The sequence below is a fragment of the Rhea americana genome, unplaced genomic scaffold, assembly GCF_003343005.1.
Source record: "Rhea americana isolate MKP2758 unplaced genomic scaffold, rheAme1 scaffold_96, whole genome shotgun sequence".
Lineage (NCBI taxonomy): Eukaryota > Metazoa > Chordata > Aves > Rheiformes > Rheidae > Rhea > Rhea americana.
This window is the reverse complement of record NW_028187155.1, coordinates 978,862-1,005,491: the sequence shown is the minus strand read 5'-3', so window position 1 is coordinate 1,005,491 and position 26,630 is coordinate 978,862. Positions and strand designations below refer to the sequence as shown.

Sequence of the window (26,630 nt, the reverse complement as noted above, 5' to 3'; positions counted from 1 at the left end):
AAAAGAAAAAGAAAGAAAGAAAAAAGAGCTATTTGAGTACTGTCCTTCTAAAATGTATTTCTTCCCGTAGTGATGCATATTGCAGATCAACTTTATGACTTTTGTCTTTTTTGCTTCTTTGGTAACTTAAACAGAACTTAAATATACCCGATAAAAGTTTCTGTAGTACTGAGGAAAGTGGAACTGGTTAGTGTGTAAGTTATTTTATCTAGTGTATAGGGGTCAGAGGGATGGCCAGGCGGCTGGCTTGCCATGGGCCTGATTCTGAAAGATTTGAGAGCATTTCACTGTAAAGAAGTAAATTTTGTCCAGTGTTGTACTTTCTGACTTTTTTTTTTTTTTGGTAAAATGGGAAGATGACCAGCCCTTTTTGCCATAAAATCTTGCTAGCAGGTGAWTATAAACCTTATATCAATTATTATTTAGGCTGATATCTTTATGAAGGAAGCTGGAAGTTATAATATTCCTCTCACTTCATAGCTAGGATTTCAAATATATTTTATATATTTGCGTTACTTCAAGGTGATGCTTGTGAATGTAGTAGACATCCAAGACTCCCTTGTCAGCACCACATGTGTAGTATTGGGTTTAGTTATCATTTAACAAACTTACTTGTGCTTTCTTAAAGCAACTTGCAGTGACTTTTTCAATTGTGTCTTAGTAATGCAGGTAATGTCTTTGTTCCTGTCTAGTGTTGCAGATACAGTTGCTGAAACTATGACTGCTGACTCTTTTGTCCACTATATTATCTTTTAATTTCATAGTTCTGCATCTTGCCTTCATTTCTRCTCCCTCCGCCCTTTGCTTTTCAGAACTATTACCTGATTTCTTAGCTTGTCTGTGTAGTCTGTRGATGAGCAATTTCTTTTTGCACTTACCACATTAAAGTGAACGTGTATGTTTTCTTCATCATGGTACGGTTTCTCTATTCTCTGTGGAGAAATTTTCTTTTTCTGTAGGAGAACTGGATTTTCACTAGTCGTTTGGTTGTRGTTTATGGCCTGATATGAGGTATTGCRCTGACTAAATTAAGTAAGTGGAACATGTTGAGCTTCTATTTATGGTAATAAAAATTGAGAAACCTGTATGCTGACTTCACAAAATRTGCCTTTGCTGGGTGAGACTTTTTCAAGTATTGTTTCCTGTTCTTGTTGTCTAACCCCAGATTAGTGAGAGGCCTTGGAATGGTTCTCAATGGGACACTTCCTGCAAACTAGTCCTGGTGTTATTGCTTATTGCAGATGGACARTTGTACAAGGGTAGGGTCAGACAGAAGAGGGCCAGGTTGCCTCTTGCTCTTGCCAGATGCTGTAAGCCAGCTGTGAGTTTCCTACTGGAAAAGGAAAGTTTAAATTGTTGCTGATAGTGAGATTGTTAATCTAGTCTAGTCCTYTTCCCCAAGATTAGGATATCCCTTGATAACTCTTGTAAGCACCCTCTGAAGACTGTTCATTTTGAGCCTGCTAGAGCATTTATGGAGGAGAGAAAGGGAAGATAACTGCAAGATTTGAACAAATGAACAAACACTCTTTCTTCCCCACCACCTTTGCCAGCTACTGCGGAGATCCAGATTTGGCTTGGAGGAACTCAATGAACTGGGAATTGCTGCCCCCAAGATCAGCTCGTGGGTGGCAATGTGTCTTTGGAAAGGCAGTATTTCCTCTACCTGCAAAGCTAGGAGCCCATACCACTGACCTTCCATTCCTTCCTAATTCTGTGTTCAGTTTTGGCTAAGCGCCGTCTCCTTTTGTTACCGAAGAGAAGTTTTCTGTGACATGTGAGCAGGGGGGAGATGAGCAAACGAAAGCTTGGTAATCTTACCTCTGGGACATGACCTTAGTACTAGGAATGAGGGTTTTCAAATTGGAGGTTCATTTTTATGAACMTGTGAAAATAAATGATTGCTGCCAGCTGTTTGAATGTTTTTTATTTGATCTGCATGCATTTATTAAGTAGCGGGAGAGTTTTCAAAGATGACTATTTTTCAGCTGTCTGGCTGCTGGGAAGTAACTCCACAAGAATGGTGGTGTATCCATTTGCCGCTTGTGTGGTCACTTATGTTGTTCCTCGTGAAGGCTAGTTCCTGCATTGCAGATGATGCTTGTATCGTTTTTCTGCTGTGATCACTTTATCCATGAATGTGGTCGTACGTTTACCTGGTTCCAGAGCTTCTGCCTTAGGTTAAGTGAGGGATTAGTCTGTGAAGTTTTCAGCTAAGTACCTGGAAGTTTTTTGTTTGTTTGTTTGTTTGTTTAACTTACCTTTTGAGTTTCAAAATAATCTAGGTCCAATAAAGGCTTTTGATTCTCAGATATTTTCACAGCTGTAGCAGTGCATCAGTTCTGGCTTTTAACTACAGGATGCTCTTGAGAAATTTTGATTAGTAAAAGAAGAGTAGAGAGAACTTGGAGCTTATTCTGGTTTCAGTGGCTAGTGACTTATCACCAAAAAGGGGAGAAAGGAGAAAAATTACTGTATGTACCATAGAAGCATTTTTAATAYTTTCTCCTGGAACTTTCTGGCAGTTGTTACATCAGGCTCTGTTTCGAACTTGCATTTGTTTTAAATTAAATATATATAAATAGATGTTGGAAGGACATGTTATCTTTAGTACTTTCTGTTCTGTGGGTGAAAAAGCTAAGCCTTTTGCTGTACATAATTTCAGTGTGTAACTAAAGAGCTCTGAAAACATCAAAAATGAAAACAAAACCAGCTCCCTCTGAGCTGAAAATTTTACTGTAAATGGAAACTATAAAAGATGGTAAGTTGGCTGCTTACTGTAAGAACTCCAGTATTTTGGGGAAATCTGTTTTTCCTTCCCAAAGAGAAATGATCTGAAACTGGTAGAAGCTCCTGATTTCCAAGATGATAATGACTATTAGTTTTTACGGATTTAGTGTGTGGTGAGTGATTCTTTCTATGAGTTCTTTACTATACTAGAAGATTTGATGTACAAATACCACATTTCAGGGAGTGTGGATAGGGAGTTCTTATTCTTGTGCTATCAGTACAGTTAAATTCTTTTGAGCTATGCTAAATGATGTTCATGTGTACAGGTCTAATGCTACTGCTGTCCCTGTTTTGGGAATGCTGTTAGATGGCCTGTTGCTGTCTGACAATCTCTAAAAGGTCATGTCACCTAAACATYGTCAGATCAGAGCTTTGGGTCTGGTTCTGCCCCCTTGAAATTTGGCTATGTTTTGAATTACTGTTGAGAGTGCAAGATGGATTAGTAGGATTCTGTTCTCAGTAGGATTTCCAACACTTTCCGTGCTGGAGATTTGGACCTGATGTTTGCTGGGGAGTATGTGATTTTTCTTTTCTTCCTGAAGAAGATTATGTTGGTGGAATTGCCTGGTAGAAACAGTAATGGGAAAATAAGTACTGCTCTGCAACTAATGTGGAATTCTGGACAGACTGGTTTGCTTTTTTATTTTTGCTATGAGTTCCCGAGAGATGTAAAATCTTTCTCCTACCATTTCTGAACTCTGTAATGGGGACTTTATCATCATAGGAAAAAAAAAATTAAAAGTTTTTGATAGAAAATTTGAATGTAACATTTGTTTTTTCTACGGATTAAGTCTTTTGAGGTGCAAATGTTTSATTCACAAGGTGACTTATTTGTGCAATTGATTACTAAATATTTTTAAGTGAAGACTTGATTAGGACTTGAAAGATATCTCCTACCTCATTTTGTCCATTCTCTTGTATAATCTCTTTTGTAACTTTATAAAACTGTTAAAACCTATTACGCTTACTATTACCATTGTTCCCATTGAAAACTTGCTCCATCCCCTTTCTGATTGTTGGAAATGTTTAAACCTGAAAGCTAAACTTACTTATGGTCATTTTACACTTTTATGGTTGCACATTAAATTTCCTCTCAGRTTGGAAAGCTTTTCTTCATCTCTGATTACTATTTGATATGTGTTTACTGAGAGTAATCATATCTCCTCTCAGCCTTTGTTTTGCCGAGCTAAATGAGTAATTCTCTAAGCTCTCCWTTTGCAACAGGCTTTCTGTTCTTCTGACTTGATCATCCTAGAAACCTAAAATTGCATCTGTTTTTGTTTTGAATTCATTTTTTTTGATCACAAGTAACCCAAATGACAGATTATTCAGGTGAGGTCTTAGTGCTGTGTGCAGATGGTACTGCTGCTTTCTTATCTTCTGTGAAGCACCGAGATGCATTTCTCTTTGACAAATACATCATGTTTCTGATGCTTGGTAACCAGATACTGTTTCTCAATGCAAATCATTTGGAAAAGCCCCTGCTTAGTAGACAGCAGCTTGATTAACTAAGAGTTTTAAGGGCTGAGACCACCAAAGATTATGCTTTTTTGGGAAATACAAAACATTATTAAGTACCTACTAAAACTCTTGTTTTTTTTATGGCAACATCATAAAATAAATGTTTATATGAAAGATGCATGTAGAAATTAGATGTTATGGTCTTATCCATAGTGTTCTGTGAATAACAGGCATGGCCTGGGAACAGGGAAGCATGGATGTTCGGAAATGACAATTGGTTGCAATTGAATTTAAGTTTTAAACCTTTGTCTTCCCACTAAAGCAGACCTTTCTTTTTCTGGACACTGGCATTCATCAGTATGCTTCAATTGTGTGCTTTTAGTTCAGCTTGTCTTTCAGCCTATGTGATGCCAGTCACAGCAGTGACATTGTAGACCACTGGTGTTTAGAGAACATAAAAGATTGGGTGCTGTAGCAAAAGTAGAGTGGGAGAGGCCTGACTGCTACTCCCCAGGAAAATGGAGTCAGAGAGCCCCATGGCAGCACCTGAGAGGAGGTGAGGGAGATAAGGCTTCAGCAGAAATGTGATGTTTGTCCAAAATAAAACACTTTTTTTTTTCAGATAGTGAATACCAAAGTGCTCTGTTATCTCCCTGGGTTCTTGAGATACGTGTTGTGGGGTAAAGTTGATGCTAGACATCTCCAGTAGCTTCAGTGGAGCCATGATCTTAACCATTGGTAAAACCAAGCAAATCAAATAGGTGATATCAAATAAAAGACCCCTACTGCTGGCCATCACTGTCTCTTAAACACTTGCTCTTATTTCCAAATGAAATAGCTGATTTGTCTGTGATTTTCTACTTTGCACAAACTATGTTGGATCAGTGAAGACTTTCACTTAAGTTCCAAAAGCCACAAAAGGAAATCTGTTTGTTTAGTTTGGTATAAATTAAAGGGATATTTGAAGCAGGACTGCTTGTCCTGTTTTATGTGTGATCATAGAGGTGGTGGTGTTTAACTATTTTAGTTAAATGCTCTCATTTTCTTCATGTGAAAGGAACAAAGGTCAGTCATCTGTGAAAAATCTGACAAAGCCAAGCTTGTCAGAGTAAAGGAGAGGAAAAGTTGGGGATTCAGGAGTCCTTCAAACAATAAAAACACAAAGATGTGATTTCAGTGCATGGATATTTTTCCCTACCCTGTTAAAAACAAAATTTTACCCCTTGTGGAATTGGGATGTGTGACTTTTTGTCTCTGGAACCAGTGAATTTGCTTGTGATAGCCATTCCCCAGCTCAGAGAATAACTATAGCTCATATGTGCATACACAATCTCAGCAGAGGAACATATCTGTAGGAGGCAGTACGGTTACCTCGTATGCTGTTTTATTTAGCCCATGCATTTAAATCAAAACCAGCAAGTTTGTATCTGCCTGCTAGTTTCATCACTCTACTCATAGGAAGAGTATCATTAACCTGTGGAGARTTTTGTCTTCTTGCCAAAGTGGATGTTACAGCAGTGTTTTGTACAGGAATTGCTTTCTTATAAAAATGTAGTTCTCATCATCTTCAGCCTCTTCAGAGTCAGTCAGTTACTTAAATTGATTTAGCTTCTTTTATTTATTTCCCTCTTCCTGTAGACTACAGTTCTGCAAATAGTCGTTGTTWATCATGGAATGCAGTTGTGATTGCTTTCATGGGATTAGGGATTAAAGTAGAGGAGACTTTGGAGGAAAGGAATTAATATAAATTTATGAGATATTGCTTGCATAAATAACAAAAAGAAAAATATTATTTATACCCTCTTTTAGCACAGTTACCTAGAATACGTACAGTAATACTACGATATAGACATGGCTTCATTCCGCTATACGTAACTGACTTGTTCTTCTGTTTTATCAACTTCATTCTCTGTGAGCAGCAGTGTATCCAGCAGAATGGCTGATGATGCTTGGATGGGTGAGCTCCTCAGTCTCATTGGGCTCTGGTACATAATGGGATTAATCCCATTTCGCATCCCATGCATAACAAAGAGCTTGGAATTTTCTGCCACAGAATTTCTGAAAGAGATCCTGCTGGAGCATTTCCGAAGGGCTTTGATGGGCTTTGTGGTCCGATAGTTGCAAGTGATATACCTGCTGAAAGCTTCCCTAAATGTTTTGTTGAAGAGTGTGTAAACCAGAGGGTTCACCCCTGAGGACACATATCCTATCCAAACAAATATCTCCATGAGCTTTTGAAAAACTTCCTTGTTGCAGGAGTTGCACAGGACTGAACTTATGTTTGTTATGAAGAATGGGCACCACATCAGCAAGAAAAGAAAAAATACAATCCCCAGAACTTTTGAGGCCCTTTGTTCATTGGTGATTGTTTGCATGGATTTCCTCCCAATTGTAGACATTCTGCAGGCAGGCATATCAGTGGACAGAGTCTTGTCCTTTCTGGAGCCATTTAGCATAGCCACCTTTTCTGGTGAGGATGCAGGCGTTATGTCCCGCTGAAATACTGTGGACACCGTTGACCAAGTAAAACGTTGGGGTGTCTTGTTGATCAAGTAGGCTTTCTTGCGTAGCACTTGGATTGTCATAAAATAAGTGACTATCATGATAGCGAGGGGAATGAAGAATGCAGCCACTGATCCATATAGGATGAAGTCACGAAAACGATCAGGCATCAAGACACACGTTATGTTTGTAGAGTTGCTGTTTCCATCTTCAATGCCTCTAATAGGGATTGGAATAGCAATGCCTAGAGAAGAAAAAGAAAGTGGTTCAGCATGGTAATTGCTTGCAGTCTCCCTTTTGGACCTGAAGCTACAGGGTCTGTAAGACAAGGTGACTCCTGAGCTCTGGAGCAGGCATAGAGTGACTGAAAGAACGTGAGTTGTTGGGAACATAAGGTGGGTAACTTGGTCAAATAGTACTCTGTGAGACCTGACAAATTCAACTTTAAAGGAATGGTCTTTTGAACTGAGATTGGGCCTAACCCTTAATGGTTTAGGAAAGAGTATAAGGTTCCCAAATTCTCAAGTGTGAAAAACGTGAATTGCTTTGATTCTAGTTGCTACAATTAGTGCGGCTTTTCCTCCAGTGAAATGAGTTTCCCTAAGGTTGTCTGCCTGTTCCCCCCTCCCCAACACACACCCACACCCGAAGGTAACCTTTGCACTTTTTGAAGGCCAGTTGCGCAAATACACAAAACTTGTCTCTCTCTTATCGTAACCACATCAAGTGATCAGACACAGCTGATTTTTTTCACCCTACTTGACTCGTTAATACATACAAATAGTTAAATAGCTGCCAGAATTATGTAGTGTATGTTTGAGAAGGATTTGTTGTTTAAAGTCTTTTGGATATTTAAGAGTGTTTAAATGAGGCTAGCTAGCTTGCTCTGTAATTCACCACTCATTTGAAACAAAATGTTAGCAGTCTTGTCTTTTTAAATGAGTTTTTTATAACCGCTAAATTACAGTCAGCACTTCATTTGCCAGCAGTCTGACGTTACAGCAAAAMCAACAGGTTCCTTGCTGTCTGGTGAAGGTTATTCGTGCTATGTTTYCTGATACCACTTAATGAGATCTAGGGATTTACTGTGTTCCTCTGCTACCCAGCTTACTGAAGTTGGTCAAAAGCAGCAAGCAGTGAAATGGTTTACCCTTCAGCCTCTTGATCTCTTCCTTAATAGGGACACCTTCAGATACAGCAAACATKTAAAATGAGGATTGAATCAAATTAACCTTGGAGTTGGAGAACTATGGCTCAGCTGCTGAGTACTTCTGWGATAGAAAAAAGGAAATGAAAAAGTACTGCACTGATTAATAACAATAAATCAGATATTAAAAGGTCAGCTTGTAAGTGTCTTGTCTTGCTAGCAGTTTCCTTTTTTTGTGGTAAAATAGAGATCTTTTCTCCTGTCATCATAGATCTTCCCTAATTTTTTTTCATGTTGAAATTYCAGTTTTTAGGCATKTATGCTTAGATCAAGAAGATGGATGTGCCCATTGTCTTGTGCATCACTGGCCAAACTAATTCAGCATAAGTCTGTTCTTTCTCTTGGCACACAGAATACAACACTGTGCCTATTGCTACTAGCAGTGCAAGTTAGTCACTTGAATTAAATATTTTCACCTTCTTAGCTTATTTAACTGATTTCTTTAAATCTTTAACTTCTTTGAATGGTTCTTTAAAAGAAGAACCATTAAAGGCAAATTAAGTGCCACATAGAGAGCAAAGAGGTGCTAATATAAACGGATATACATTTGCATCTTTCATATAAACTGATTTTTTAATTTTTTTTTTAATTAGACTTTTCTATATTGTCAGTAAATGTCAGTCTTCAGTGTGAATGTTACAGTTATAAGCAAGGCACTGATTTTAGCAGCATCTACTCAAGGCTTAAAATTGTATTTGGGACAGAATAAATTAGATTGGTTCCACAGGAACCTGAAATCTTGCTTTCTTAGGAGACATGCTACCCATGCAGATGTTGTCTTCCTACTTTTAGGACTGTGAAGAAGAATGGTTGGTGATTATCCCTACTCAGCCCYTGGCCTTTCCAGTATGCCTGACAAGGAGCATCTGTTGAAAGAATTTTTTTATGATGTAGCCAAGAGGTGGATGTAGGTCAGCCAAAGTGATAAAGTCTGCTAACTGATAGTACTTTGCCATTTTCAGTTTTGCCCAGCTTTCATCTATTGTTTTGGACATGAAAAGCTTCTGTGTTTCCTTTTCAGTGTCCAAGTCTCACATACCTATTGAAATGAGCCAAACCACGATGATTTTGATGATTGTTGTAGCCCATGAATTGTACTGGCTAGCTTGGATTGGCTTTTTAATAGCAATATAGCGGTCTAGTGAGATGGCACAGAGGTGCATGATGGAAGCTGTGGAAAAGAGGACATCAAGGAACAGCCAGATGGGACACAGAGCAGTTGGAAGGGGCCAGGCATTGTCTGAAAGAGAACAAAAAACTCATTACAATTGTAGCATTCTGCAAGTCTTCAGTGTGAGTGCGTGTCCCTCCCTTAGCAATATTCTGTCTTTTTAGTTAGCTCCTTACTAGCGTGGTTGCTGCCATCATATTGGTCAGTCTGTTTATGTATTATAAACTTTGCCTGTCTTTTTGTCTGGTTTAGGTCATAAGCTCTTTGTGGTGGAGGCTCTAAATAAAAAGGTTTTGCACAAATGGGCTGTGACTGTGCTTAGTCCTTAGGCTCTGCTGTTGAATGATTTTTTTCTCAGCTGGGTCCACCTGATAGTCCAGTATTTCAAGATTATATGAAATACAGGAGATAGTAGGYCATAACCAATGTCTCAATCAATCGTTGCACAGCCGTGGTTTGAATATTGAAGTTGTTGGTGATCCTGAGCAGTCTAGCTCATATAGCCCTAAAAAGGAAAAGTTTGCTGTGTCACTGTATCAGACACCGTTGAGCACTAATGTGACAAAGCAAGACTCTTCCATCTGTGATATTAATGATTTATAAAATTTGAAGGGCTATCTTTGATATCATTCTTGAGAGCAATAGCTTGGCTTTTAAATCTTGCACCATTTCTGATGGTAGCTGTCCTTAATGTAGATCTCTATAGCAAAAACATGGTTCTACCAGTTGTATTTTGCTCAAGATGAAGGGTTTGTAGTGTTCAGCTTTTTCCAAAGGGTGAAAGCTGTCTCCCACCACCCCATTGACGTTTACACTACCGAACTGAACGAACCACTTTAGTGTCTTTTACTCATAGTGGTATTAGCATACTAAATGTATTCTCCCTCCTTATAAAAATCAGCTGTACTCAACCAGTCAAATGGTTTTTAATCTCCCTGATCTGAGTAAGTGAATCTGCCTACTGAGAATGCCAAGTGATCTGGAGTATCGTCATGCTCCATCTTATCAATGGAATAATCTTGCAGTAGTTTAAAACACTTTTTCATATGTGACTGATATCTGGAAATAATATGGGTAATGTCTTTACATGACTTACAAGCCCCAGAGGATGGAAAATTTTATAAAGATTTGTGCAGAGCTTACGCTGGTCTGCATTGCTCCCTGTGTTTGGAAACCTCGCCTATTAGACGAAGAGAATGGATGGAGCCCAGAACTGAACCTCACTCATTCCCAAAGCAGTGGAGTCCAGGTGAGGATGGTGTAGGAAATGAGGCAAGAAGGAAAGAGGTGGTTTATTTCAAAGTCATTAATCAGTAAATTTTAGTATTTAGCTGCACATTTTCTAAAATAGATATATGCTTCAGAAATTTTCTTGTCTGTACTCTGGATATGAGAGAGTTGTAATTTTACTATATTATGAAAAAGTCGCTTGTATTTAATTTTTCTGTCTACACTTTTGACAGGCTGTAAGATACAGTACTTCTTTTAAGCAAAAAGAGGGAAAATTAAAATGTCTTAGGAGCTCATGCAACCAACTATAGAATTTGACAAGCCAGAAAAAATAGACACTTAAAAAATAATTGATCTGATGGGCTTGAAATATCCTTATTCACTCTCGGAAAAAATAAGAATTTTTCTTCGGACTTCTGATGAAAAATTAGTTAATACACASAAAATGTAAACTATGGAAAATGTTTTACATATTGAAGGATGTACAGATAACACTGCTGGATTACAGTTGAGCAATTAATGCTTTCTGTTAAGAGTACTTATGCGCTTGCTCCCTGAATTACAGCTGCTTTGCTTTCTGGAGCAGATTTTGATATTGCAGTATAATAAATTCTTTCCTTTTGCAATTAATTTGCTGTTTGCAGAACAAAATTCTCAAATACTTTGCAACAGAAAGTGTTTTGACTATAGATACATTTAAATAGCTATCTAATGCAGAGCAACCTTGTATGTRTTTATGAACTGTAGAGCTTTTCTTAGCTGATGACTGCAACTTGACAGAGAAGGCTTTACTTTTGAAATTTTTTGTGTCTTATTTTGAAGCAGATGCAGAAGGCAGAAAGTTATCACATTCATGAGTATAGCATTATGTAGTGTTATCTTTCTGTGTACGCAATTGTATTTCTAATTCAAACAAAAGTAGCTGATAAAAATTGAAGGATATTGTTAGCATTTAAACAAAATAATTGCTGTSAAACTGTGAAATCTATAGCTCTTTAAGAATTAAGTAGTCGTCTAGGATTCGTACTGCAGTGTGTTTTGCTTTTATCTATTTTGATTTGTTTGCACACGTGTGTGTGTGTGAGAGAGAGAGAGAGAAAGAGAGAGAAGTTCAGTACCAAGCTTTCAAGGGACGTTTCAGGCTCTGCTTTTATGCTCTCCTAGCGCTGGCGTTATGTTTCACTGTGATTCTGTTACTTTAGGAGTAGCGAGAAGATGGGATACTAGTTTCCTCTCAGGATCCAGAACGTGTCTTTTTTGACCTGCTTGTTTGTTGTCCGGCTTTCTAATTTAGACCTACTCCCAAGTGGTGGTAGGAAGCTTGTAACAGGTCTTAAGTAGTTTGGACTATTACATGGACTAATTCTCCCGTTGTAGATGTCCCCGTTAGTGGAGCAAACCGACGTGTTAAGCGATTTACTGTGCTGAGCAAGATTCTTCAGCTAATTTTGCTTTAGAAGTTGAAAGACTGATTTAAACAGGCCTAATGATTTGGATGCATATGTTTTTGTCGTTGTTTTTTACACCTAGGTTACTTGATGAACATGCCTGCCTGAAAACTTCTCTGGTTTGTCCAGCTGTATCAGGCTGTGTAAGATAAAAAGGTACTTTTMCTTCCTATGAACCTTGCCTTGGGCCCTTCCAGCTGCAGCAGGGTTGCTGTTGCAGATTACTTTCTTTACTTTTTAGCCAATACGAAAGAAAATACATGTTTTAGGATTTGTCTTGTACCTTAAGAGGAATGCAGTGAGCCTTTACTGCAACTGTCTACCCTTGATTTATGAAATGAGGAAAGCTTTATTTATAGGAAATACCTTGGAAATGTGTAATCCTTAAAATGAAGTAGTGTATAGAAAAGCTATTCCTGCTATAAGCTAAAAGGTTTTCTGAAAGCTTGGGAGAAAGCTCTGTTTATGTATAAGCCTGATTAAGAGGGATCTTTAAATAGACTTGAAAATTATTTGTTCTTCTGCAATAAGGGCTATTGAAATGTGTTGCYTGTAATGGATTTTGTTACAGGAATCATTTTGTTGCTGTTGAATAATGGTGCTTTTACTGAGACAGAAATTTGACTCCTTTTAATCAGTAGCTGGCTAGCCGAGGTGTGGGTCTTCAAATTGGGATGCGCGTGTCGGTAGACTCTGAAGTCTGCAAACATGCATTAAGTCTTATATGTTATTCACCCTGGTGTAGGTACTCAGCTTAGTGGACTTCATAGGCCTTAAAACGTGGCTTGCTTTGTCACTCACTGTGACTACTTGCCTTTATTTTCCCACCACAATTACARTTTCAGCAGCAGTTTTCTGTCATGCAGTATTTTGAATTTTATCTTATTAGAGTTGCTTTATGAAAAATAAACCTTGTTTTTCTTACTTATCTTTATACTTTTGGTTTTGAAACTAGCCAGTAATGCCACCAGTTTTATCTCCTGTTATATTTTCTACAAGCAGATGAGGGGGGAAGACTTGCCATAGTTCGTAATCAGTGACGGAAAGAAAATTAAGGCTGTAGTTGCTAGTGATGGGTTTTAAAAATAATGATTTGCAGCCTGGGCTAATACAGTTATCTTTGATTTTTAAGTGGATACATATCAAGAATATAAAATGTATTTTAAAGGATGGTACATCCACTTCTCCAGGTAACCCACTGTCCACCAAGCCACAGGCAATTTACTACTACTACTTCTTGCAGGCTTTGTAAATTAGAGGAATTCTCTTGTACTGATTTCACATTTCAGTTATTTACTAATTTCACTAGGTGGCACTTAGCAACACCTCTGTTTTGCTTCTTTAGTTGTGAATGTTACGCGATCAGGTAACTCTTTTGAAAGCTATGTTACAAAGAGCGCACTTATTTCCTAGCATGCCCTCTTTTTTTGTGGAAGAAATGGGAAGAATGTAACAACCATAGAGTACTGAACTATTTGTAAATTCTGACACTTGCACTCTTTTAAATTAAAGCTGCAATGTATGTTTATACTGAAGTATATTTTAGTCACTTTGCTGAGAAGAAATCATCTGTTGCTTGTTACATTGTACTTAGGAGTTACATTTTTCTCCTTTCAAAAAAAAAGGAGTAGCTCTTTATTAGAGAGTTCTATTTCTGATTTTTTTTCTCTAAGCATACTGTAAGGACATAGAGCCAATATCTGCAATAGATCTTGATTTTGAATGTTCTGTGACACATTAATTTTTGCAGTCGAGATTGTTTAATGTGACTGCATTTTAGTTCACACCTTTTTCCTCAAATATTCCCCACATAATTAGATATCACTGCAAAATCGGAAGCATAATATTTATGTTCTGTATCTAGAAACTGCACACAGCCCTTTTATTATTCGGGAAACAGCCCAGTGTGAAAGTACCCGAAGGCTGGATTTGGTTCGCGCTCTATCAATGATTATTCTGTGTTCAAGTAGTTATCTGGCTAACGTAGCTTGGAGAGTTAGACTTGTTATGTACTTAAATGTCTGTGTTCTTGTTTCATTCCAGCAGCCCCTTGTGTTTTGCTCACGGCTTGAACTTTCTATAAACACCGCTGCATCTTCCACCAATTGGTGAAGAGGCAAAGCATTTTTTTTTCTGTTTGGCTGTGAAACAGATACTTTATGCAAGTAATTTCTGTTTTAACCACTGCTATGTGAAAGACTGGTAGCAGTCTTACAGAGTTAATTATAGCTAATTTTACTGCTTGCTTGTAAATTTCCTGCAGCATGAAAGATGCTTTTGTTTGACTTTGAAATTCAGATTCCTCACATGTTTTAAACTGTTGTAACCAGGGTTTAGCACTGGATTAGTTGAGAGATTAAGGAGCAATATTCTTCTTATAAAATTAAAAAGAAAAGGAATTAGTCTAGTAAAATTAAAACACACACACAAACACACACTCCAGAACATACTTTTCCTCTATTTTTTGCTGGTCAAATACTGATGCTTTTTATGATTAGTATGCTTTTAGTATGAATTAATATATATCGGTATGCTTTTGTGATATAGTAATTGTATTATTTTTATTATTTAGGAAGCCTTTGTCAGGAACTAAGCAATTACAGTAACTGTGTGTATGCATGTATATAGATCTCTACCTCTCTATACACATATATATACACACACACCCTCATATACATACATGTGTGTGTGTGTATATATATGTATGTATATATATATATATATATATATATATATATATATAAAAAATACATAAAAACATATCAAGTGGTTTCTATAAGTGACAGTTGTTTCCTTTTGCAAGTTAGAAATTGCTGCCTACGGGTGTGTTTTTGCTTTGATTTTTTGGGGGAGGTTTGCTTAAAAAAATACTATCTACTTTATGATTTCAACTCTGAATTCTGTCCTCCAATTCATACCTCTATTAGGGAGGGACAGGCTGTAATATGCAAGAATTCAGTGCCAAGACATTTAATGAATAAAGACTTTTGTTAACAAAGTGATACAGYGCTCTGCAGCAGGCAAAAACTACTGTTGGCCTTTTTGAAATTAAGTTTACTCTTATGTCTGCTTGTTGCTTAGGCAACTCTTAGAGATCTAACATAGAAAAAACCAAGCTTATGCAGCCTCTCATAACTTACGGCCAAGTGTTATCTATACCTTAAAGAGAGATAATAAAATAATAACTTATCGAAAGCCCCTCTCACATTGATTTTTTTTTCCTCCAATTTGTACGATATTGGAATAGTTGAATTAAAATAAAATATATTCTTAAAAAAGCTTTAGGAGTAAAAAGAAGACTTTCCCATCAAGCTGCTTCTGATGAGTCATCTAAAGTGATATTTTAAATAAAGCTGGACATGTGAGAATACAAAAAAGTCATATTTGTTCTGTAATGACTAACCAGAAAGAAAATGTCACACCCAATGTATATTTGTATTAAAAAAAAAATGTTTTATTCCATATGAGCCAGATAAATGATAATCTGAGTCTTACGAATTAACTCTCTGGGACACTTTACGAACCTTCCCATTTTCTCCAAGGCGGGAGAAAATTGGTTTCCCTGAAGCTGACACTGGTAAAACCTGTTGTCCGTGATGCTTCCCAGAGATCATCTCTGACTGCACTTAGAGTACAGAATTGATACTAAGATAAAATTAAGTGGCATCAGCTCCTAGGAACTTCAAAAACTGTTCACTGCTTGGTTCTTTTAGTCCAGAAATTTGGCTTCATGTCATATTTTTAAGAGAAGACTGCTTGCCGTGATTGTACTATCAAACAGATCAGATATCAGCATTGTGCTGGTGTTTTTCAAAATAATAATACACTGCACACGAATATAATTTCCCACGTACTTGCCCCTCTCCAATTAAGTATTTGTTCTAAGTTGCAAGTGTTCTTCGAATCGTGCATTTCAAGGGAAAGATATCCACAGGGGTTACGCTTTCTCCCAGCGACATTAGACTAGATTATATTACGGTTAAAGGGAAGGAAGATTTCAGATCCCTTGTCCAAGTGATTTTAAAAAAATACAATAGTGGAAAATAAATCAGACTTCCCAGGATTGTACCCGATATGCTGGCCTGATGACAGAAGCAAAAGCACTGTACTTACCAAATAAGATTATGAGAAGGGCAATCGGCATCACAAACAGACCCACCAGTAAATCTGCCACTGCCAAGGATGTTAGAAAGTAGTTGGTAGCATACTGCAGCTTTTTCTCCAGAGATACCGCCAGTATAACAAGTATGTTCCCCCCAATGGTGGGGATTATCACCAGGAGGATCAGTAAAGCTGCCCAGCGCACTTTGTTTCCTTGTTCGTCATTTGGGTAGTTCTGTTTGGCTTCTCCCGCTACTGAGAGAGGCGACAGAGATCCATTGCCGGCTCCAGACCCATTCAAGAAATGTAAGGGATAGGACATTTTTGTGCCCGGCAGAACGTGCTCAGCAGTTGTATTTCGTGCAGAAATTGTGTATGGTGTAAGAATTCACTGTTCCTCTCTGGTCCCGGATGGTCCTGAAGAAAGGCCAGCATGGTCAGTATGGTAAACTGGTCATCTGCTATTTTGAGATACGGTAACCATGTAGGAGCTTGTATCCAGACTTTGTATCCTGTGCCTTGCTGGGCACAGCTAGATCTTAAAAATGAAAGTCTTGTCTGGTGTCCATGTCTGGCTGGTAGGGTCCAGTGGTCTGGTCGCCCCTTTGTAGGGAGGTTCGGGTTTCAGCAGATTAGATGAGAGAATTCAATAGCTGTGAAAAGCAAGCTGTGCATTAGCTCCCGTTATTTTTCAACATCAGTAAAAAGTGATAGATTAATTTGGATGCCAAATAGATTCCTTTAGATGTAGTATATATGTGGATTTGCTCTTTGTAAGTACAAGCTGATGCAAAGAGAGATGCTCATGCTGTGTGTATGCAACTCCTCCTCTCCTGAGTGTCTAGTCTCTAGCGGTGTGTGCGTAGGCAGGCTGCAGTTTCCATATTTCCCGTTATTAAGAATCCTATTTCCCCACAGAGAGTCACCCCCAAAATATCTTCTGAAATAATGTATGAGGTTTCCGTTTTAATGTCTACTGTTCCTAATTTATCAGGTGAGGGTCAGGAAGCTGTAGACAATAAAACACTGGTGACTGTCCCAAGGGAGCCATAAAGATTTATGGAACTGAGACATCTAAATTTACCCATTAGTTGAAGGGGGGGGGTGAGTAAACTGCTTGGTGTTTTTGTAATCTGAGCAAAGCTTTTATTAAGCACAGCCTTTCTCTCCCTTCTCTCTTTCTCCGCGTCTGTCTCCGTGTCTCTCTCTCAGCTCCGCTGAAGACTTAACACTTACGTTTCCCCCTTCGAGCAGACACTAAACAGCTGTCACTGTGTAAGCTGCAYGCTCACTTGCTGGGTAGCTCTGACTTGTTGCAATTTTCATGCGAAGGAAGACTTACCTCTTTCTCATGCCTTTTTGTAGAAATCACTTTGTATTCGGGAAGATCCTTTGTACTGTGGTCTCCTTTTCCATCACGTGTGGATTTTCAGATAGGATTTTTCACCACTTTCTAGAAAACAAGTTCATTTGGGGGGTTTTGTAACTTCTTAAGCGTGTGTCTGTGTGTGCCTCTGCTTATCACTTATTTTGCTTTTAACACTAAAATTAAGGATTTCTATTTCAGGGGAAAACATTTCTTACCCAGATACTTTCTCCAGTTCTTGAATGAAGGAAAAGAGTCAGTCTTGGCACATTTAAAAAAGAAGAAAACAAGGTGGTGTTCTTTTTCACTGTCCTTCCATTCTTTCTTTACGTGACTTAACACATGCGATCTAAGCGCTTCACATCTCTTGGTCTGCGTCTTGGTCTGTGTACAGTTTTCTCTGTGTTTATTAGCAAAGCTTGCAGTCTGCTGCTACGGTTGTTTGTTGATTGAATCATTCCAGTGCATCCAGCTCCAGTGCTTGAAAGCAAGGAAATAAATGACTGGTGGGGTTTGGCTGGAAAAGAGCCAGAGAGGGTTAATTTACTCAGTGCTCCAGTACTATAATGTATGCCCGTTGTTGCTGCATCAGGATGTGTACGTCCAATAATGCTACAATAGTATAACTTTATTCATGATAGCGTGCGTATGCGTGCTAGTTTTCTCTCTCTCTCTCTGGACGGAAGCACAGTTAACCCTAAAAAGTTCTGCTGCACTGTGAACTCTCCAATTTTAATGCTGACTTATTTTATAAATGCATGGTCTAGCACACTATTTTAAGTGTGCACGCTGTTACTTTAAATCTTTCTGCGTGCAGCTGCTTTRTATTATCACAAGCGTTGTCTTCTGTTACCTTCCAAATTGCAGTCAAATGTGTATGTAGTCACTAACTTTATCATATGTTTCTACATTAAAATGGAAATTGAATTCACTTCCAAGGACATTCAGTTGGGCAAGTGTGTAATAGAGTCATTGAACTTAACGCCAGAAGAAACTGTGAGATCGGGGTCTGACCCGCTGTGTGTCACAGGCCATTACGTCCCGTGAATTGCTAATGCTTCCCAGGTTTGATTTGGGAATCAGGCCCTCAGTGAACTGTGAATCAGTTTATATTTGTTTCTATAGACATACRTATTTTTTTCTTAATAAATCTACTTTGGGGCGAAAAAGAAAAAGCTGCTGCCAGTAGTCAGTAGAAATATTTAACCTCATGTATTTGCAGACAGTGCAATAGAATTTCTGTTAAAGTAGGTATCACCTGTGCTGTATTTTTACAGTTTAAAGGAAGCCTGGGATAGGATTTCATGCTGCCTTCCTTTGCAGTTATCTTTTGATATCTTTATTTTTTTAGAAAGTTACATTTTAGGAAATAGAAATGAATCTCACTGTAGTAATTGTTTCTTTACTGCCAGACCAGCTCCCTGTTGTCATCTCTGACAGTACTATGAGGATAGAACACATGAATACACATAAAAAGCAGAAATCAAGACAGGACAATACTGTATCAGGCTAATGAGTATTTGGATTCAGTTTTCCTTAAGCTCAACTATGTCTAATCAACTTCTGTTTTATTTTATAAATCTTGAATAATCTTCTGGCATTAATCTAGCCCTATTGAAGTCTGTGCCAAAGTTTCCATTGGCTTAAGTGCAGCCAGTTTTCACCCTTTTTGACTGTATAGATGACGCTTTTTTTCCTTCATCATTGACGCTTGAGTTGTTGGGGTGTTTCTTTTTACCCCCCCCGGTGGAAAGGAGGCTGGAATTATTATCACTTTCTAGTGATGGAATTATTGGCACTATGTTGTGAATCATGAATGGAAAAAAAAAATTACAGAGTGAAGCTGTAAAGGTATAGTAAAAAATGGATTAGTCCTTTAACTTCAGTGGCCCACTTGCAGGTGTATGCAAAGTGCAGATCTTCATGTCACATCTCTGAACCTAAGGAACAGAATTAAAACCTCTGGGGGAAAAAATAGACAAAACATCTATCAAAAACATCTGCTAATCATCAACATTAGTTACTGAAGCAAGCCTGCACTGGATCTGAAGGACTGTCTTGAAGGTGATTTATTACTTCTAACTTGATGCTCCCCCCCCACCACCACCCCTCCTTCCACAGCACGGTAGACACTAACCTTCAATCACTGTAGTGGGGGGAAGTACTGGAGCTACAGAAGTGTCATTTTATCAACCTGAGTCCTGTGTGACCTCTTCATAAATTTTCTTTATAGATCTTATGCATCTGAGAAGCATCTCTGTTGGTTAGCGCAGTAGAGAGTTGTTATTATTGAAGGAGAAATCAAGTGTTCCTACTCTTGTGGAATACCCCTGTGGATGTTAGAGTGTAATTTATATCAGGAAAACATCTTTTTAGCCACTAGAATGTGATTACTTCAGTGCTGTGCTGAGAGGCATTTTTCTGCTGTCTTGTTGCATATGGTGGTAACGTTTTTTTTTATTAAAATAGAATAAAGTGGTATGTCTGCCTGTGTGTGCGCGTGCACCCTGAGGAAGCACCAGCTGAAGATTGTGCTGTTGTCTGCGGTCTGCCCTGATGAATGCTATGCAAGAGCGGTCATATCTGAYTGAAAAGGAGATGATTTATTTTTAATATACATGAAAAGAAAGCTTCCTTAGAAAATCCCAGAGGATGATGGTATGAGCTTAGGTATGTGCAGGCTTGTATAGCAGATACACTTGATTGTTTGCTTTGTGGATGTTTTCATTTCAAGTGGCCCCAACTTCTCTGCTTTTTGTGATGCATTTTGAACAGTCTCAGATTTGAATCATTTCTAAGAAACATATATCTATAACACATCTCTAGAAACATCTTAGCTGCACACTTCTAGCTAGGCTTTCTCAGTAGGCTACTGCCCTGCCCCCAGGCCCAGCTCCTTTCCTGTGTTAGTCAGTGCTAAAAGCTTGGTCTTGCTGGACCTCACTCCTGCTTCACTGTGACCTGAATATTTGTACCATGCATAGATTTTTTTTTTCTTTTTTCTCCACCTTGCTGTTGTTTCTGTTTTCAAACCACCAGTACTATTTTATTTGAATGGGGAGTTGTCACCGAGGATAATGTTGTTCAGTAGGTAACGTAGTCCTCAAATTTGCATGTTGCATCTTTGTATGCAGCACTTGCCCCGGCTGTGGGAGGCCTCCTAGAAGTTCTTGTTCTTCAGCAGGTCTTACTTCTGCAGCCAAGAGGTATTTTAGAGAAAAACAGTCTGGAGAATGAGCTGTGCTGCACATAAGAGAGTCGCAGGAGATTCCTGGCATGGGAATAGCTTGGATCCTTTTTGTTGAGAGAGAAAGGCAGAAGGTTTACACCCCTACTTAATATGCAATAAAATGTGTTAGTTTGTTGCATTTCTCCCTGCACTTTTCCCATCTTGTGTGTTCTTCCCCCTCCTTTTAGAAATGACTCCAAATTGTGTGATTAGATATCCACATTCCTCCTATATTAACTCATTCATGGATGAAATTAAACCTCTATTAAGCTTTTCTTTTTCATCAGTCACTGCAGTAGCAAAGCAATGTGTAGAAATAGTTCAGTATCAAATGATTTATTCATGTCCAATAGTTTAGAAAGTCATAAATATTTAAAATCTTTTGAAATATGAGTTAGGAGACTTAATGAGGAATTTAAAAGATATACTTGACATTGTTCTTTAATTCTTTGACATTTCATTTTTCACTAAGTTGTAAAGTCCTTAAATATTTAGACTAAAAAATAAATGTATGTTAGTGATACTTCAGACATTTCCATTTTTAGTCTAAATCTTAAGAGCAGTGTGAATGTTTATTTTCAGTGTTCTGTTTACTTACCTATTGATACCACCTTTTTTACGTCTACATGGTTACTGCTAAACTACTGCTGAAATACAGAGATGGCAACAGTCATATCCAGCCTTTGAGATGTATAATTTGGAATATTAAAGAGAATCTGCACAACAATATTTGGATATGATTTGAAGTGGGCTGTGATCTAAGGAACTAAGTGGAGTATACTTTGAGATATGGCAATCCAGTTTTTAATTTGTTTTTCCTGGTGTTTTTGCATGCTTTTTGGAAAAAAGGCATTCAGGTGGATTGTGAAACTGGGTTGGTATACCTAACAGTGTCTCTCAACTTTCAGTATCTCAATAAGGCTCCTGTTGGCAAAGCCTAATAAGGATTGTGATTTTATATTCTGCAGAATTTGCAGTTGTAATTCACCTTCAGAAAAAGCCTTAAATTAAGTGCTTTACAGATTTCTAACACAGGTGCTGTAAGAAACTGTGTGTGCTGAAAAGGGACTACAACTTCAGGATACTCTACGAACTGTGTAGAACTTTCCATGGTCAACATCAGTGCGTGGATGATTGTCCACTCTTTGGGTCCAACTGATCTGCATGTCTTTGTTCAGATTAACCTGACTTAATAAYGGTCAACTTTCTGAGTTTATGTTGTGAATTTTCTTTGATTTGTGTTATATCTACAGCCAGGGGAGGAACATTCCCAGGAGCTGAGATCAAAGTTGAGGCTAAGGCTAAGGTCRTTGAGTAGTAGTTAGGCAGCTCCTTTGTATTCTTTCTGGCTCTGGTTTCAGTGAAAACTCAAAATCCTTAGCTATGTAGACTGTTTCTCTTGGCGGTTTTGGGAGGAACCATTGGTGAGTAAAGCTAATAAAATGCTAGCTATTAAGTTGTGCTGAGAAACTGTCATTACTGTCTTGGTGCATCTTAAATCTTGTTGTCGTTGTTGAAACCCGCCCAACTGGGTCTTTTAGGAATCTGTCACCTGCAGATCATATATATCACAACAATAAAACTTAGCCTAGTGTAGGGTGGAAACAAAGCTGTAGTTAAGCACTCTGTAAAGGAAGTCCTATAGAAGAAACTTTTAAGTTTTTTTTTTCTTGATTCATTTAGTTTCCTAGTAACAGAAAAAGTGGAGCTAGTTGTGTTGTTTTTTGGATATGGGTCTGGATTCATTGACGTCTGTGTTACGATGTCTTATGTAGGAGYAGTTGTGCAATTTTCAAATGGAAATGAAGGAAATAATAAGGCAGGTCTTTTGTTGTTGTTTTGCTGTTGTAGTAAAATGTAATTGTAAAAGCAAACTGCTGAGCAGAACTGGTATTACGGAAAAAAGAAGGAACTGGTGCATTAAAGATAATTCAGTGCAAAAATAAATATTGTCTATCTTTGTAAGACATACAGCCCGATATAATGAAATGCCTTAGGCATTAATGTAGGAATTTGTTGGATGAAATTACTGACCTCTGTTACGGGAAGGACAGGCCAGAGGGCTATGACTTCTGGACGAATGATATGTTAAATATAGTCCAGGTTTAGATTTTTTTTTTTTAGGGGAAAGATTGTGTCTGAGATGAAGTTTCTACCCACGGCATTTCCAGATGTTATCCTGATGTAGCATGTGACATTAATTTCTATATTTAACTTCCAGTTATAATAGATCTCTCTGTTAAGACTGACTAGGTATAGTCTATTGCTGAGTATGACTTCTGATAAACTATTTATCTCTTTTACTACTGTCTTGGTGTATTGTGGGTTGTTTTTATTATTATTTTTTTTTTGTTATTTTTTCACACTGCTTGTTACCTGTCTTTCTCTCCCACCAGAGGTTTCTACTGTGTCAGGCCATGGCAACATTGATGTAGCCATTGGCACAACAGACGTGGTGGAAGTTTTCAGCAGGGAGCCAGAGCGATGGAGTTGGTTTGGAAACCTCTATGGGGTCTGGTACCAGTGAAGTGGAAACTTCCTCCATCAGCAGCAGAACTGCCCCCCCTGTTGTGCTGAATATCAAGTCAGCAGTTTGCATGGCTGTACTCTTAATTAAGGGTGAAAACCTCAGGCTGGGCAAAGGAGAGCGTGATAATGTTTTAAACATGTTCCCAAAATGAATTACCAGTGGTTAATAATGCCATGTGAGCACAACTACAGGCTGCAACTGCTAATAACATTTTTTATGATTTTTTTTCATCTCATCACTTAGCAGAATTGTCTTGTGTTTTATGAATCTTACCAAGTATGATTTGGGGTTTATATTGACTAACCTTTAGCAACAATGTGTAGAATTTCGTAAAGTGTCCCCACTGCAGAGTGAGCAGACAAATGTTCTGGCTTAAGCACTGATGGCTGCCGTGCTGTCATATGTCAAAGTCCTGTTCCTCTGATGAGCATTTTTACAGAGCTCAGAGTTTTGGGCTTCTCTCTACCTCCTTGTYGTTCTGCCCTCTAATTCCCTATTAAGTAGGAGGACACTTTTTGAAGATTCCAGTGTTGAGAGGACAGAGTTGCTGAGGAAGGAAGTGGGGTTCACTAGGTAGGTTTAATGCACAAGTTTGCTAGGCGTCTTGAGCCTTTCCAGACCTACTATGTAGGGATCAACAAATCCAAGAGTAGATGTGCACTGAAAGAGTGTGTAGTGAGATCTGTCCCCAAAAGAAGGAATAATGCTTTCCCAGCTGTATCTGTCTTTAAYGTAAGACTAAATATTTTTGCCATAGTAATTGCTGTTATTTTTGTCATCTTTTAAGAAGGTGCATCTAACCTCTCAGGTGCCTGGGGAATATCATTCTGATTTGCTTTTTTTACTCCTGCCTTTCCCTTCCTCTTTCCCAAAAGTGAATTTGCAGAAGACCACCTGTCAAAATGTTTGACTGCTTTGAGGATAGTTTTCAGATAAAAGCATTAGCCAGTAAAGCTGGCTAAGAATTCTTTAATCAATTAGTATAGATTAACCCTGATTTTATAATAAAAAACACTCCAGAACTTCTGACTTTGCAGACACCAAGAGACTGTCCAAGTTAATGATTTTATGAAATCCAGGTTTCTGAACAGGAACTTAATGATTAATGCTTGAAAGTGCATAATCAGATCTTTACCAGAAGATGTTTTTCTCTTCTTTGGCTCACAATCTGCTTGTTCAACATTTACTGAAGTAAAGCAAACACAAAAGTGTTAAGAGTTTTTGTGCAAGAGCTGAAGTCTTCTGTGCAGCTGAATGCTTGGGCTCATTTATTACAGGGCTTGTGATTCCCAGTCTCCACATCAGCTCATTTTTTTTTGAAAACATTGTCAGTATTTAAGCTATTATTTGAGCAAGAGACTGACAGGTAGTTTTAAATGTGTCTTTTAGTTTGTAGTCTTCTCTTCTGATTGCTTGCAGGACAGAATCCAGGTTTGTTTCCCAGCTCATCCCTCTCTTTTGGCATTTCTAGTTGGGGCTGCATTTTAAAGCCAGCAGAGCTACCAGCAGTTTTTTATTCTTGTCATCTTGTGTGTGTGTAGTGATGCTGGTGGTGGTGGCATTGTTAGGCAAGTTTCTTTCTCCCAGGCTGATGTTTTAGGCAACTTCTTAAGAGAGAGGGCAGGAGAGGTGAGGTAGGAGATCATGGTACTTGCTGCTGTTACTGCTGAAGGACTAAGTAGCCTGTGAAACTYGAGTGCCTTCAGCATTGCTTGAAGCAGGATTGGGAGCCATGTGGAGTTGCCACCTGCCTACAACTAACAGGGACAGAAGAGAGGAGTGTAGAAGGCAGTTCAGGATGAGTAAAACAGAGGGGACTGTGGGAGAAGTTTTGAAACAGAAGGAGGTAGTAGCTAGAATAGAAATTGCATGGTTATCCATGCAGTGTGGAAGTGAAATATGAGTACGGTTATATGAGCATCTCTTGTGTCCTCTGTTCTTGTGCAAAGCAGAAGACGCTGTCCTTGTTCATCCTGACTTCATTTGGAGATTGAGATGAACATCTCTTAGAAAGGTGATACAGAATTGCTCCTGCCTGAAGGCAGGAGAATGAACTAGATAATAGCTCAAGGTCCTTTTTAGCTTTATTTTCTAATTCAAGTATGAATTTAAATAAAAAACAATGCTGCCGCATATACCCTGTAATGATTTTTCTGCCTCTCAGGTTGGTTGAGTGCTTTGACAGCCATTTAATGATCCTACATGGTGTCATATTTCCAGTGTACCACACATACTGCTGCCACCATCCTGTCCCATTTTTCTGTATAGAAAAGGCAAGACAGGAAGTGCCAATTTCAGTAACTAATTTAGAACTGAAAGCTAAAACCAAGGTGCTTCTGGCCCTTCTTTGTACATCTCAGTCTGAAAGCAGCTTATTGTCAAAGTGAATAGTTTGCAAAACTAGTTTTAGGATTGCAAACATGACAAGTATGAAGCTAGTCTAGACTGCAAGACATACTGAAATGGACTGATAACCTGGTGATGGGCACTTTGGAAGCAGCCATAATTAAATCACTGCGATTTGTAGTTTCCCATTTAATTTCTTATGAGYGTGTACTTACCATCTGCACTTCTTTGTTGCTCTCATATCTTTGCTGTCATCAAGCTTGGTAAATTTAAAAGATTAGCTGTGATGAATGTGATTGCAATACCTTCAAGTTCAGAATACAGACGGTTTAGACAGGGCAATGCTTATTTAAAAAAAAACAATTCCAGCTGTGCTGCATCAGAAATGCTAAACTGGCAATGTATGATACTGTGAAGTGGTTTGCGTGGCATCAGAATTAACCAAGTGATAAATATGATGACAAAGAGAAATGAGTATATCTATACCTGCAAATAAGTTCTTCCCAGTTTCAGAAATACTAGGTATTCACAACACTCCATCAGCAATGTGTGGTTCTTGCTGTAGGAAAGATAAGGGTCCGCTTTTGCCTCCCCCATCAACAGACTGGATGTTCTGCTAGTAGTGACCAAGAGGATGCTGATCCCCAGGTGAGACACGGAGCATGTGCTCCTACTTCAAATCTCTTAAGGGGCAGCAGCATCACAGCCTGGCGATGTAAGGGAGTGAGTGTAGACACTCAAGACAGAGCACACGCTTCCAATGTATCACCATTTCTTCACATTCCTTGATTAACAGCAGTAGGTGAGGATGAAGAGGAGCCAGCAGAAGCAGTGGCTGTGAAAGAGAGATAGGGACCCACCAGCCTTGAAGCTTGACTGAATATTGGAGATGGATTGTATGTCTGCTGATGAGAGATTTTAGTATCGTGTGCCTGATGAAGGGTGAGCCTCTGCTAGTGCAGTTTGTCACAACAGCATGGGTTCTAGACATGAAGACTTCAATGCCTATGTATATTTTTTACCTTTGAAAGACTTATCTATATACAGTGAAAAAGAAAACTTTAATTGTGGGAACCTGTGTGTCATATCTGCTGGGCTGGGGAGGTTTATTCATTTCTGCGCTTCCCTGTATTCCTTATACATCCAGCTGTTCCAGTTCTTTTCTTACATAGTGAGAAACACAAAGGGTACCATGTGGAAAGACAGTTTACATTTTTTAGTACGAACAGAAAGTGAAGTCTCTAAATTT

The 26,630-nt window shown here is 38.4% G+C and overlaps 2 protein-coding genes and 1 long non-coding RNA gene across 4 annotated transcripts in view; 2 read left to right on the top strand and 1 right to left on the bottom strand.

The window, feature by feature from the left end:
* PSMD1 (proteasome 26S subunit, non-ATPase 1) overlaps nucleotides 1-26,630 on the top strand; it is an 80,980-nt gene that overhangs the window by 24,969 nt on the left and 29,381 nt on the right. The gene's annotated exons all lie outside the window — the stretch shown is intronic.
* HTR2B (5-hydroxytryptamine receptor 2B) lies at nucleotides 5,568-17,307 on the bottom strand. The gene is made up of 4 exons (XM_085325178.1): nucleotides 17,253-17,307; nucleotides 15,923-16,563; nucleotides 9,000-9,200; nucleotides 5,568-6,997 (listed from the first exon to the last, which is right to left on the bottom strand). Exons 2-4 carry the CDS (start codon nucleotides 16,230-16,232, stop codon nucleotides 6,117-6,119), a joined length of 1,392 nt encoding a protein of 463 aa, XP_085181304.1. The 5' UTR covers nucleotides 16,233-16,563; nucleotides 17,253-17,307; the 3' UTR covers nucleotides 5,568-6,116.
* Nucleotides 17,104-25,975, top strand: LOC146584245 (uncharacterized). Of its 2 annotated transcripts, none has more exons than XR_014898247.1 (3): nucleotides 17,104-17,209; nucleotides 17,478-17,567; nucleotides 25,895-25,975. It is a non-coding gene; the product is annotated as an uncharacterized LOC146584245 (long non-coding RNA). The 2 variants fall into 2 exon arrangements; XR_014898246.1 differs by lacking the exon at nucleotides 25,895-25,975 and adding an exon at nucleotides 19,177-19,323.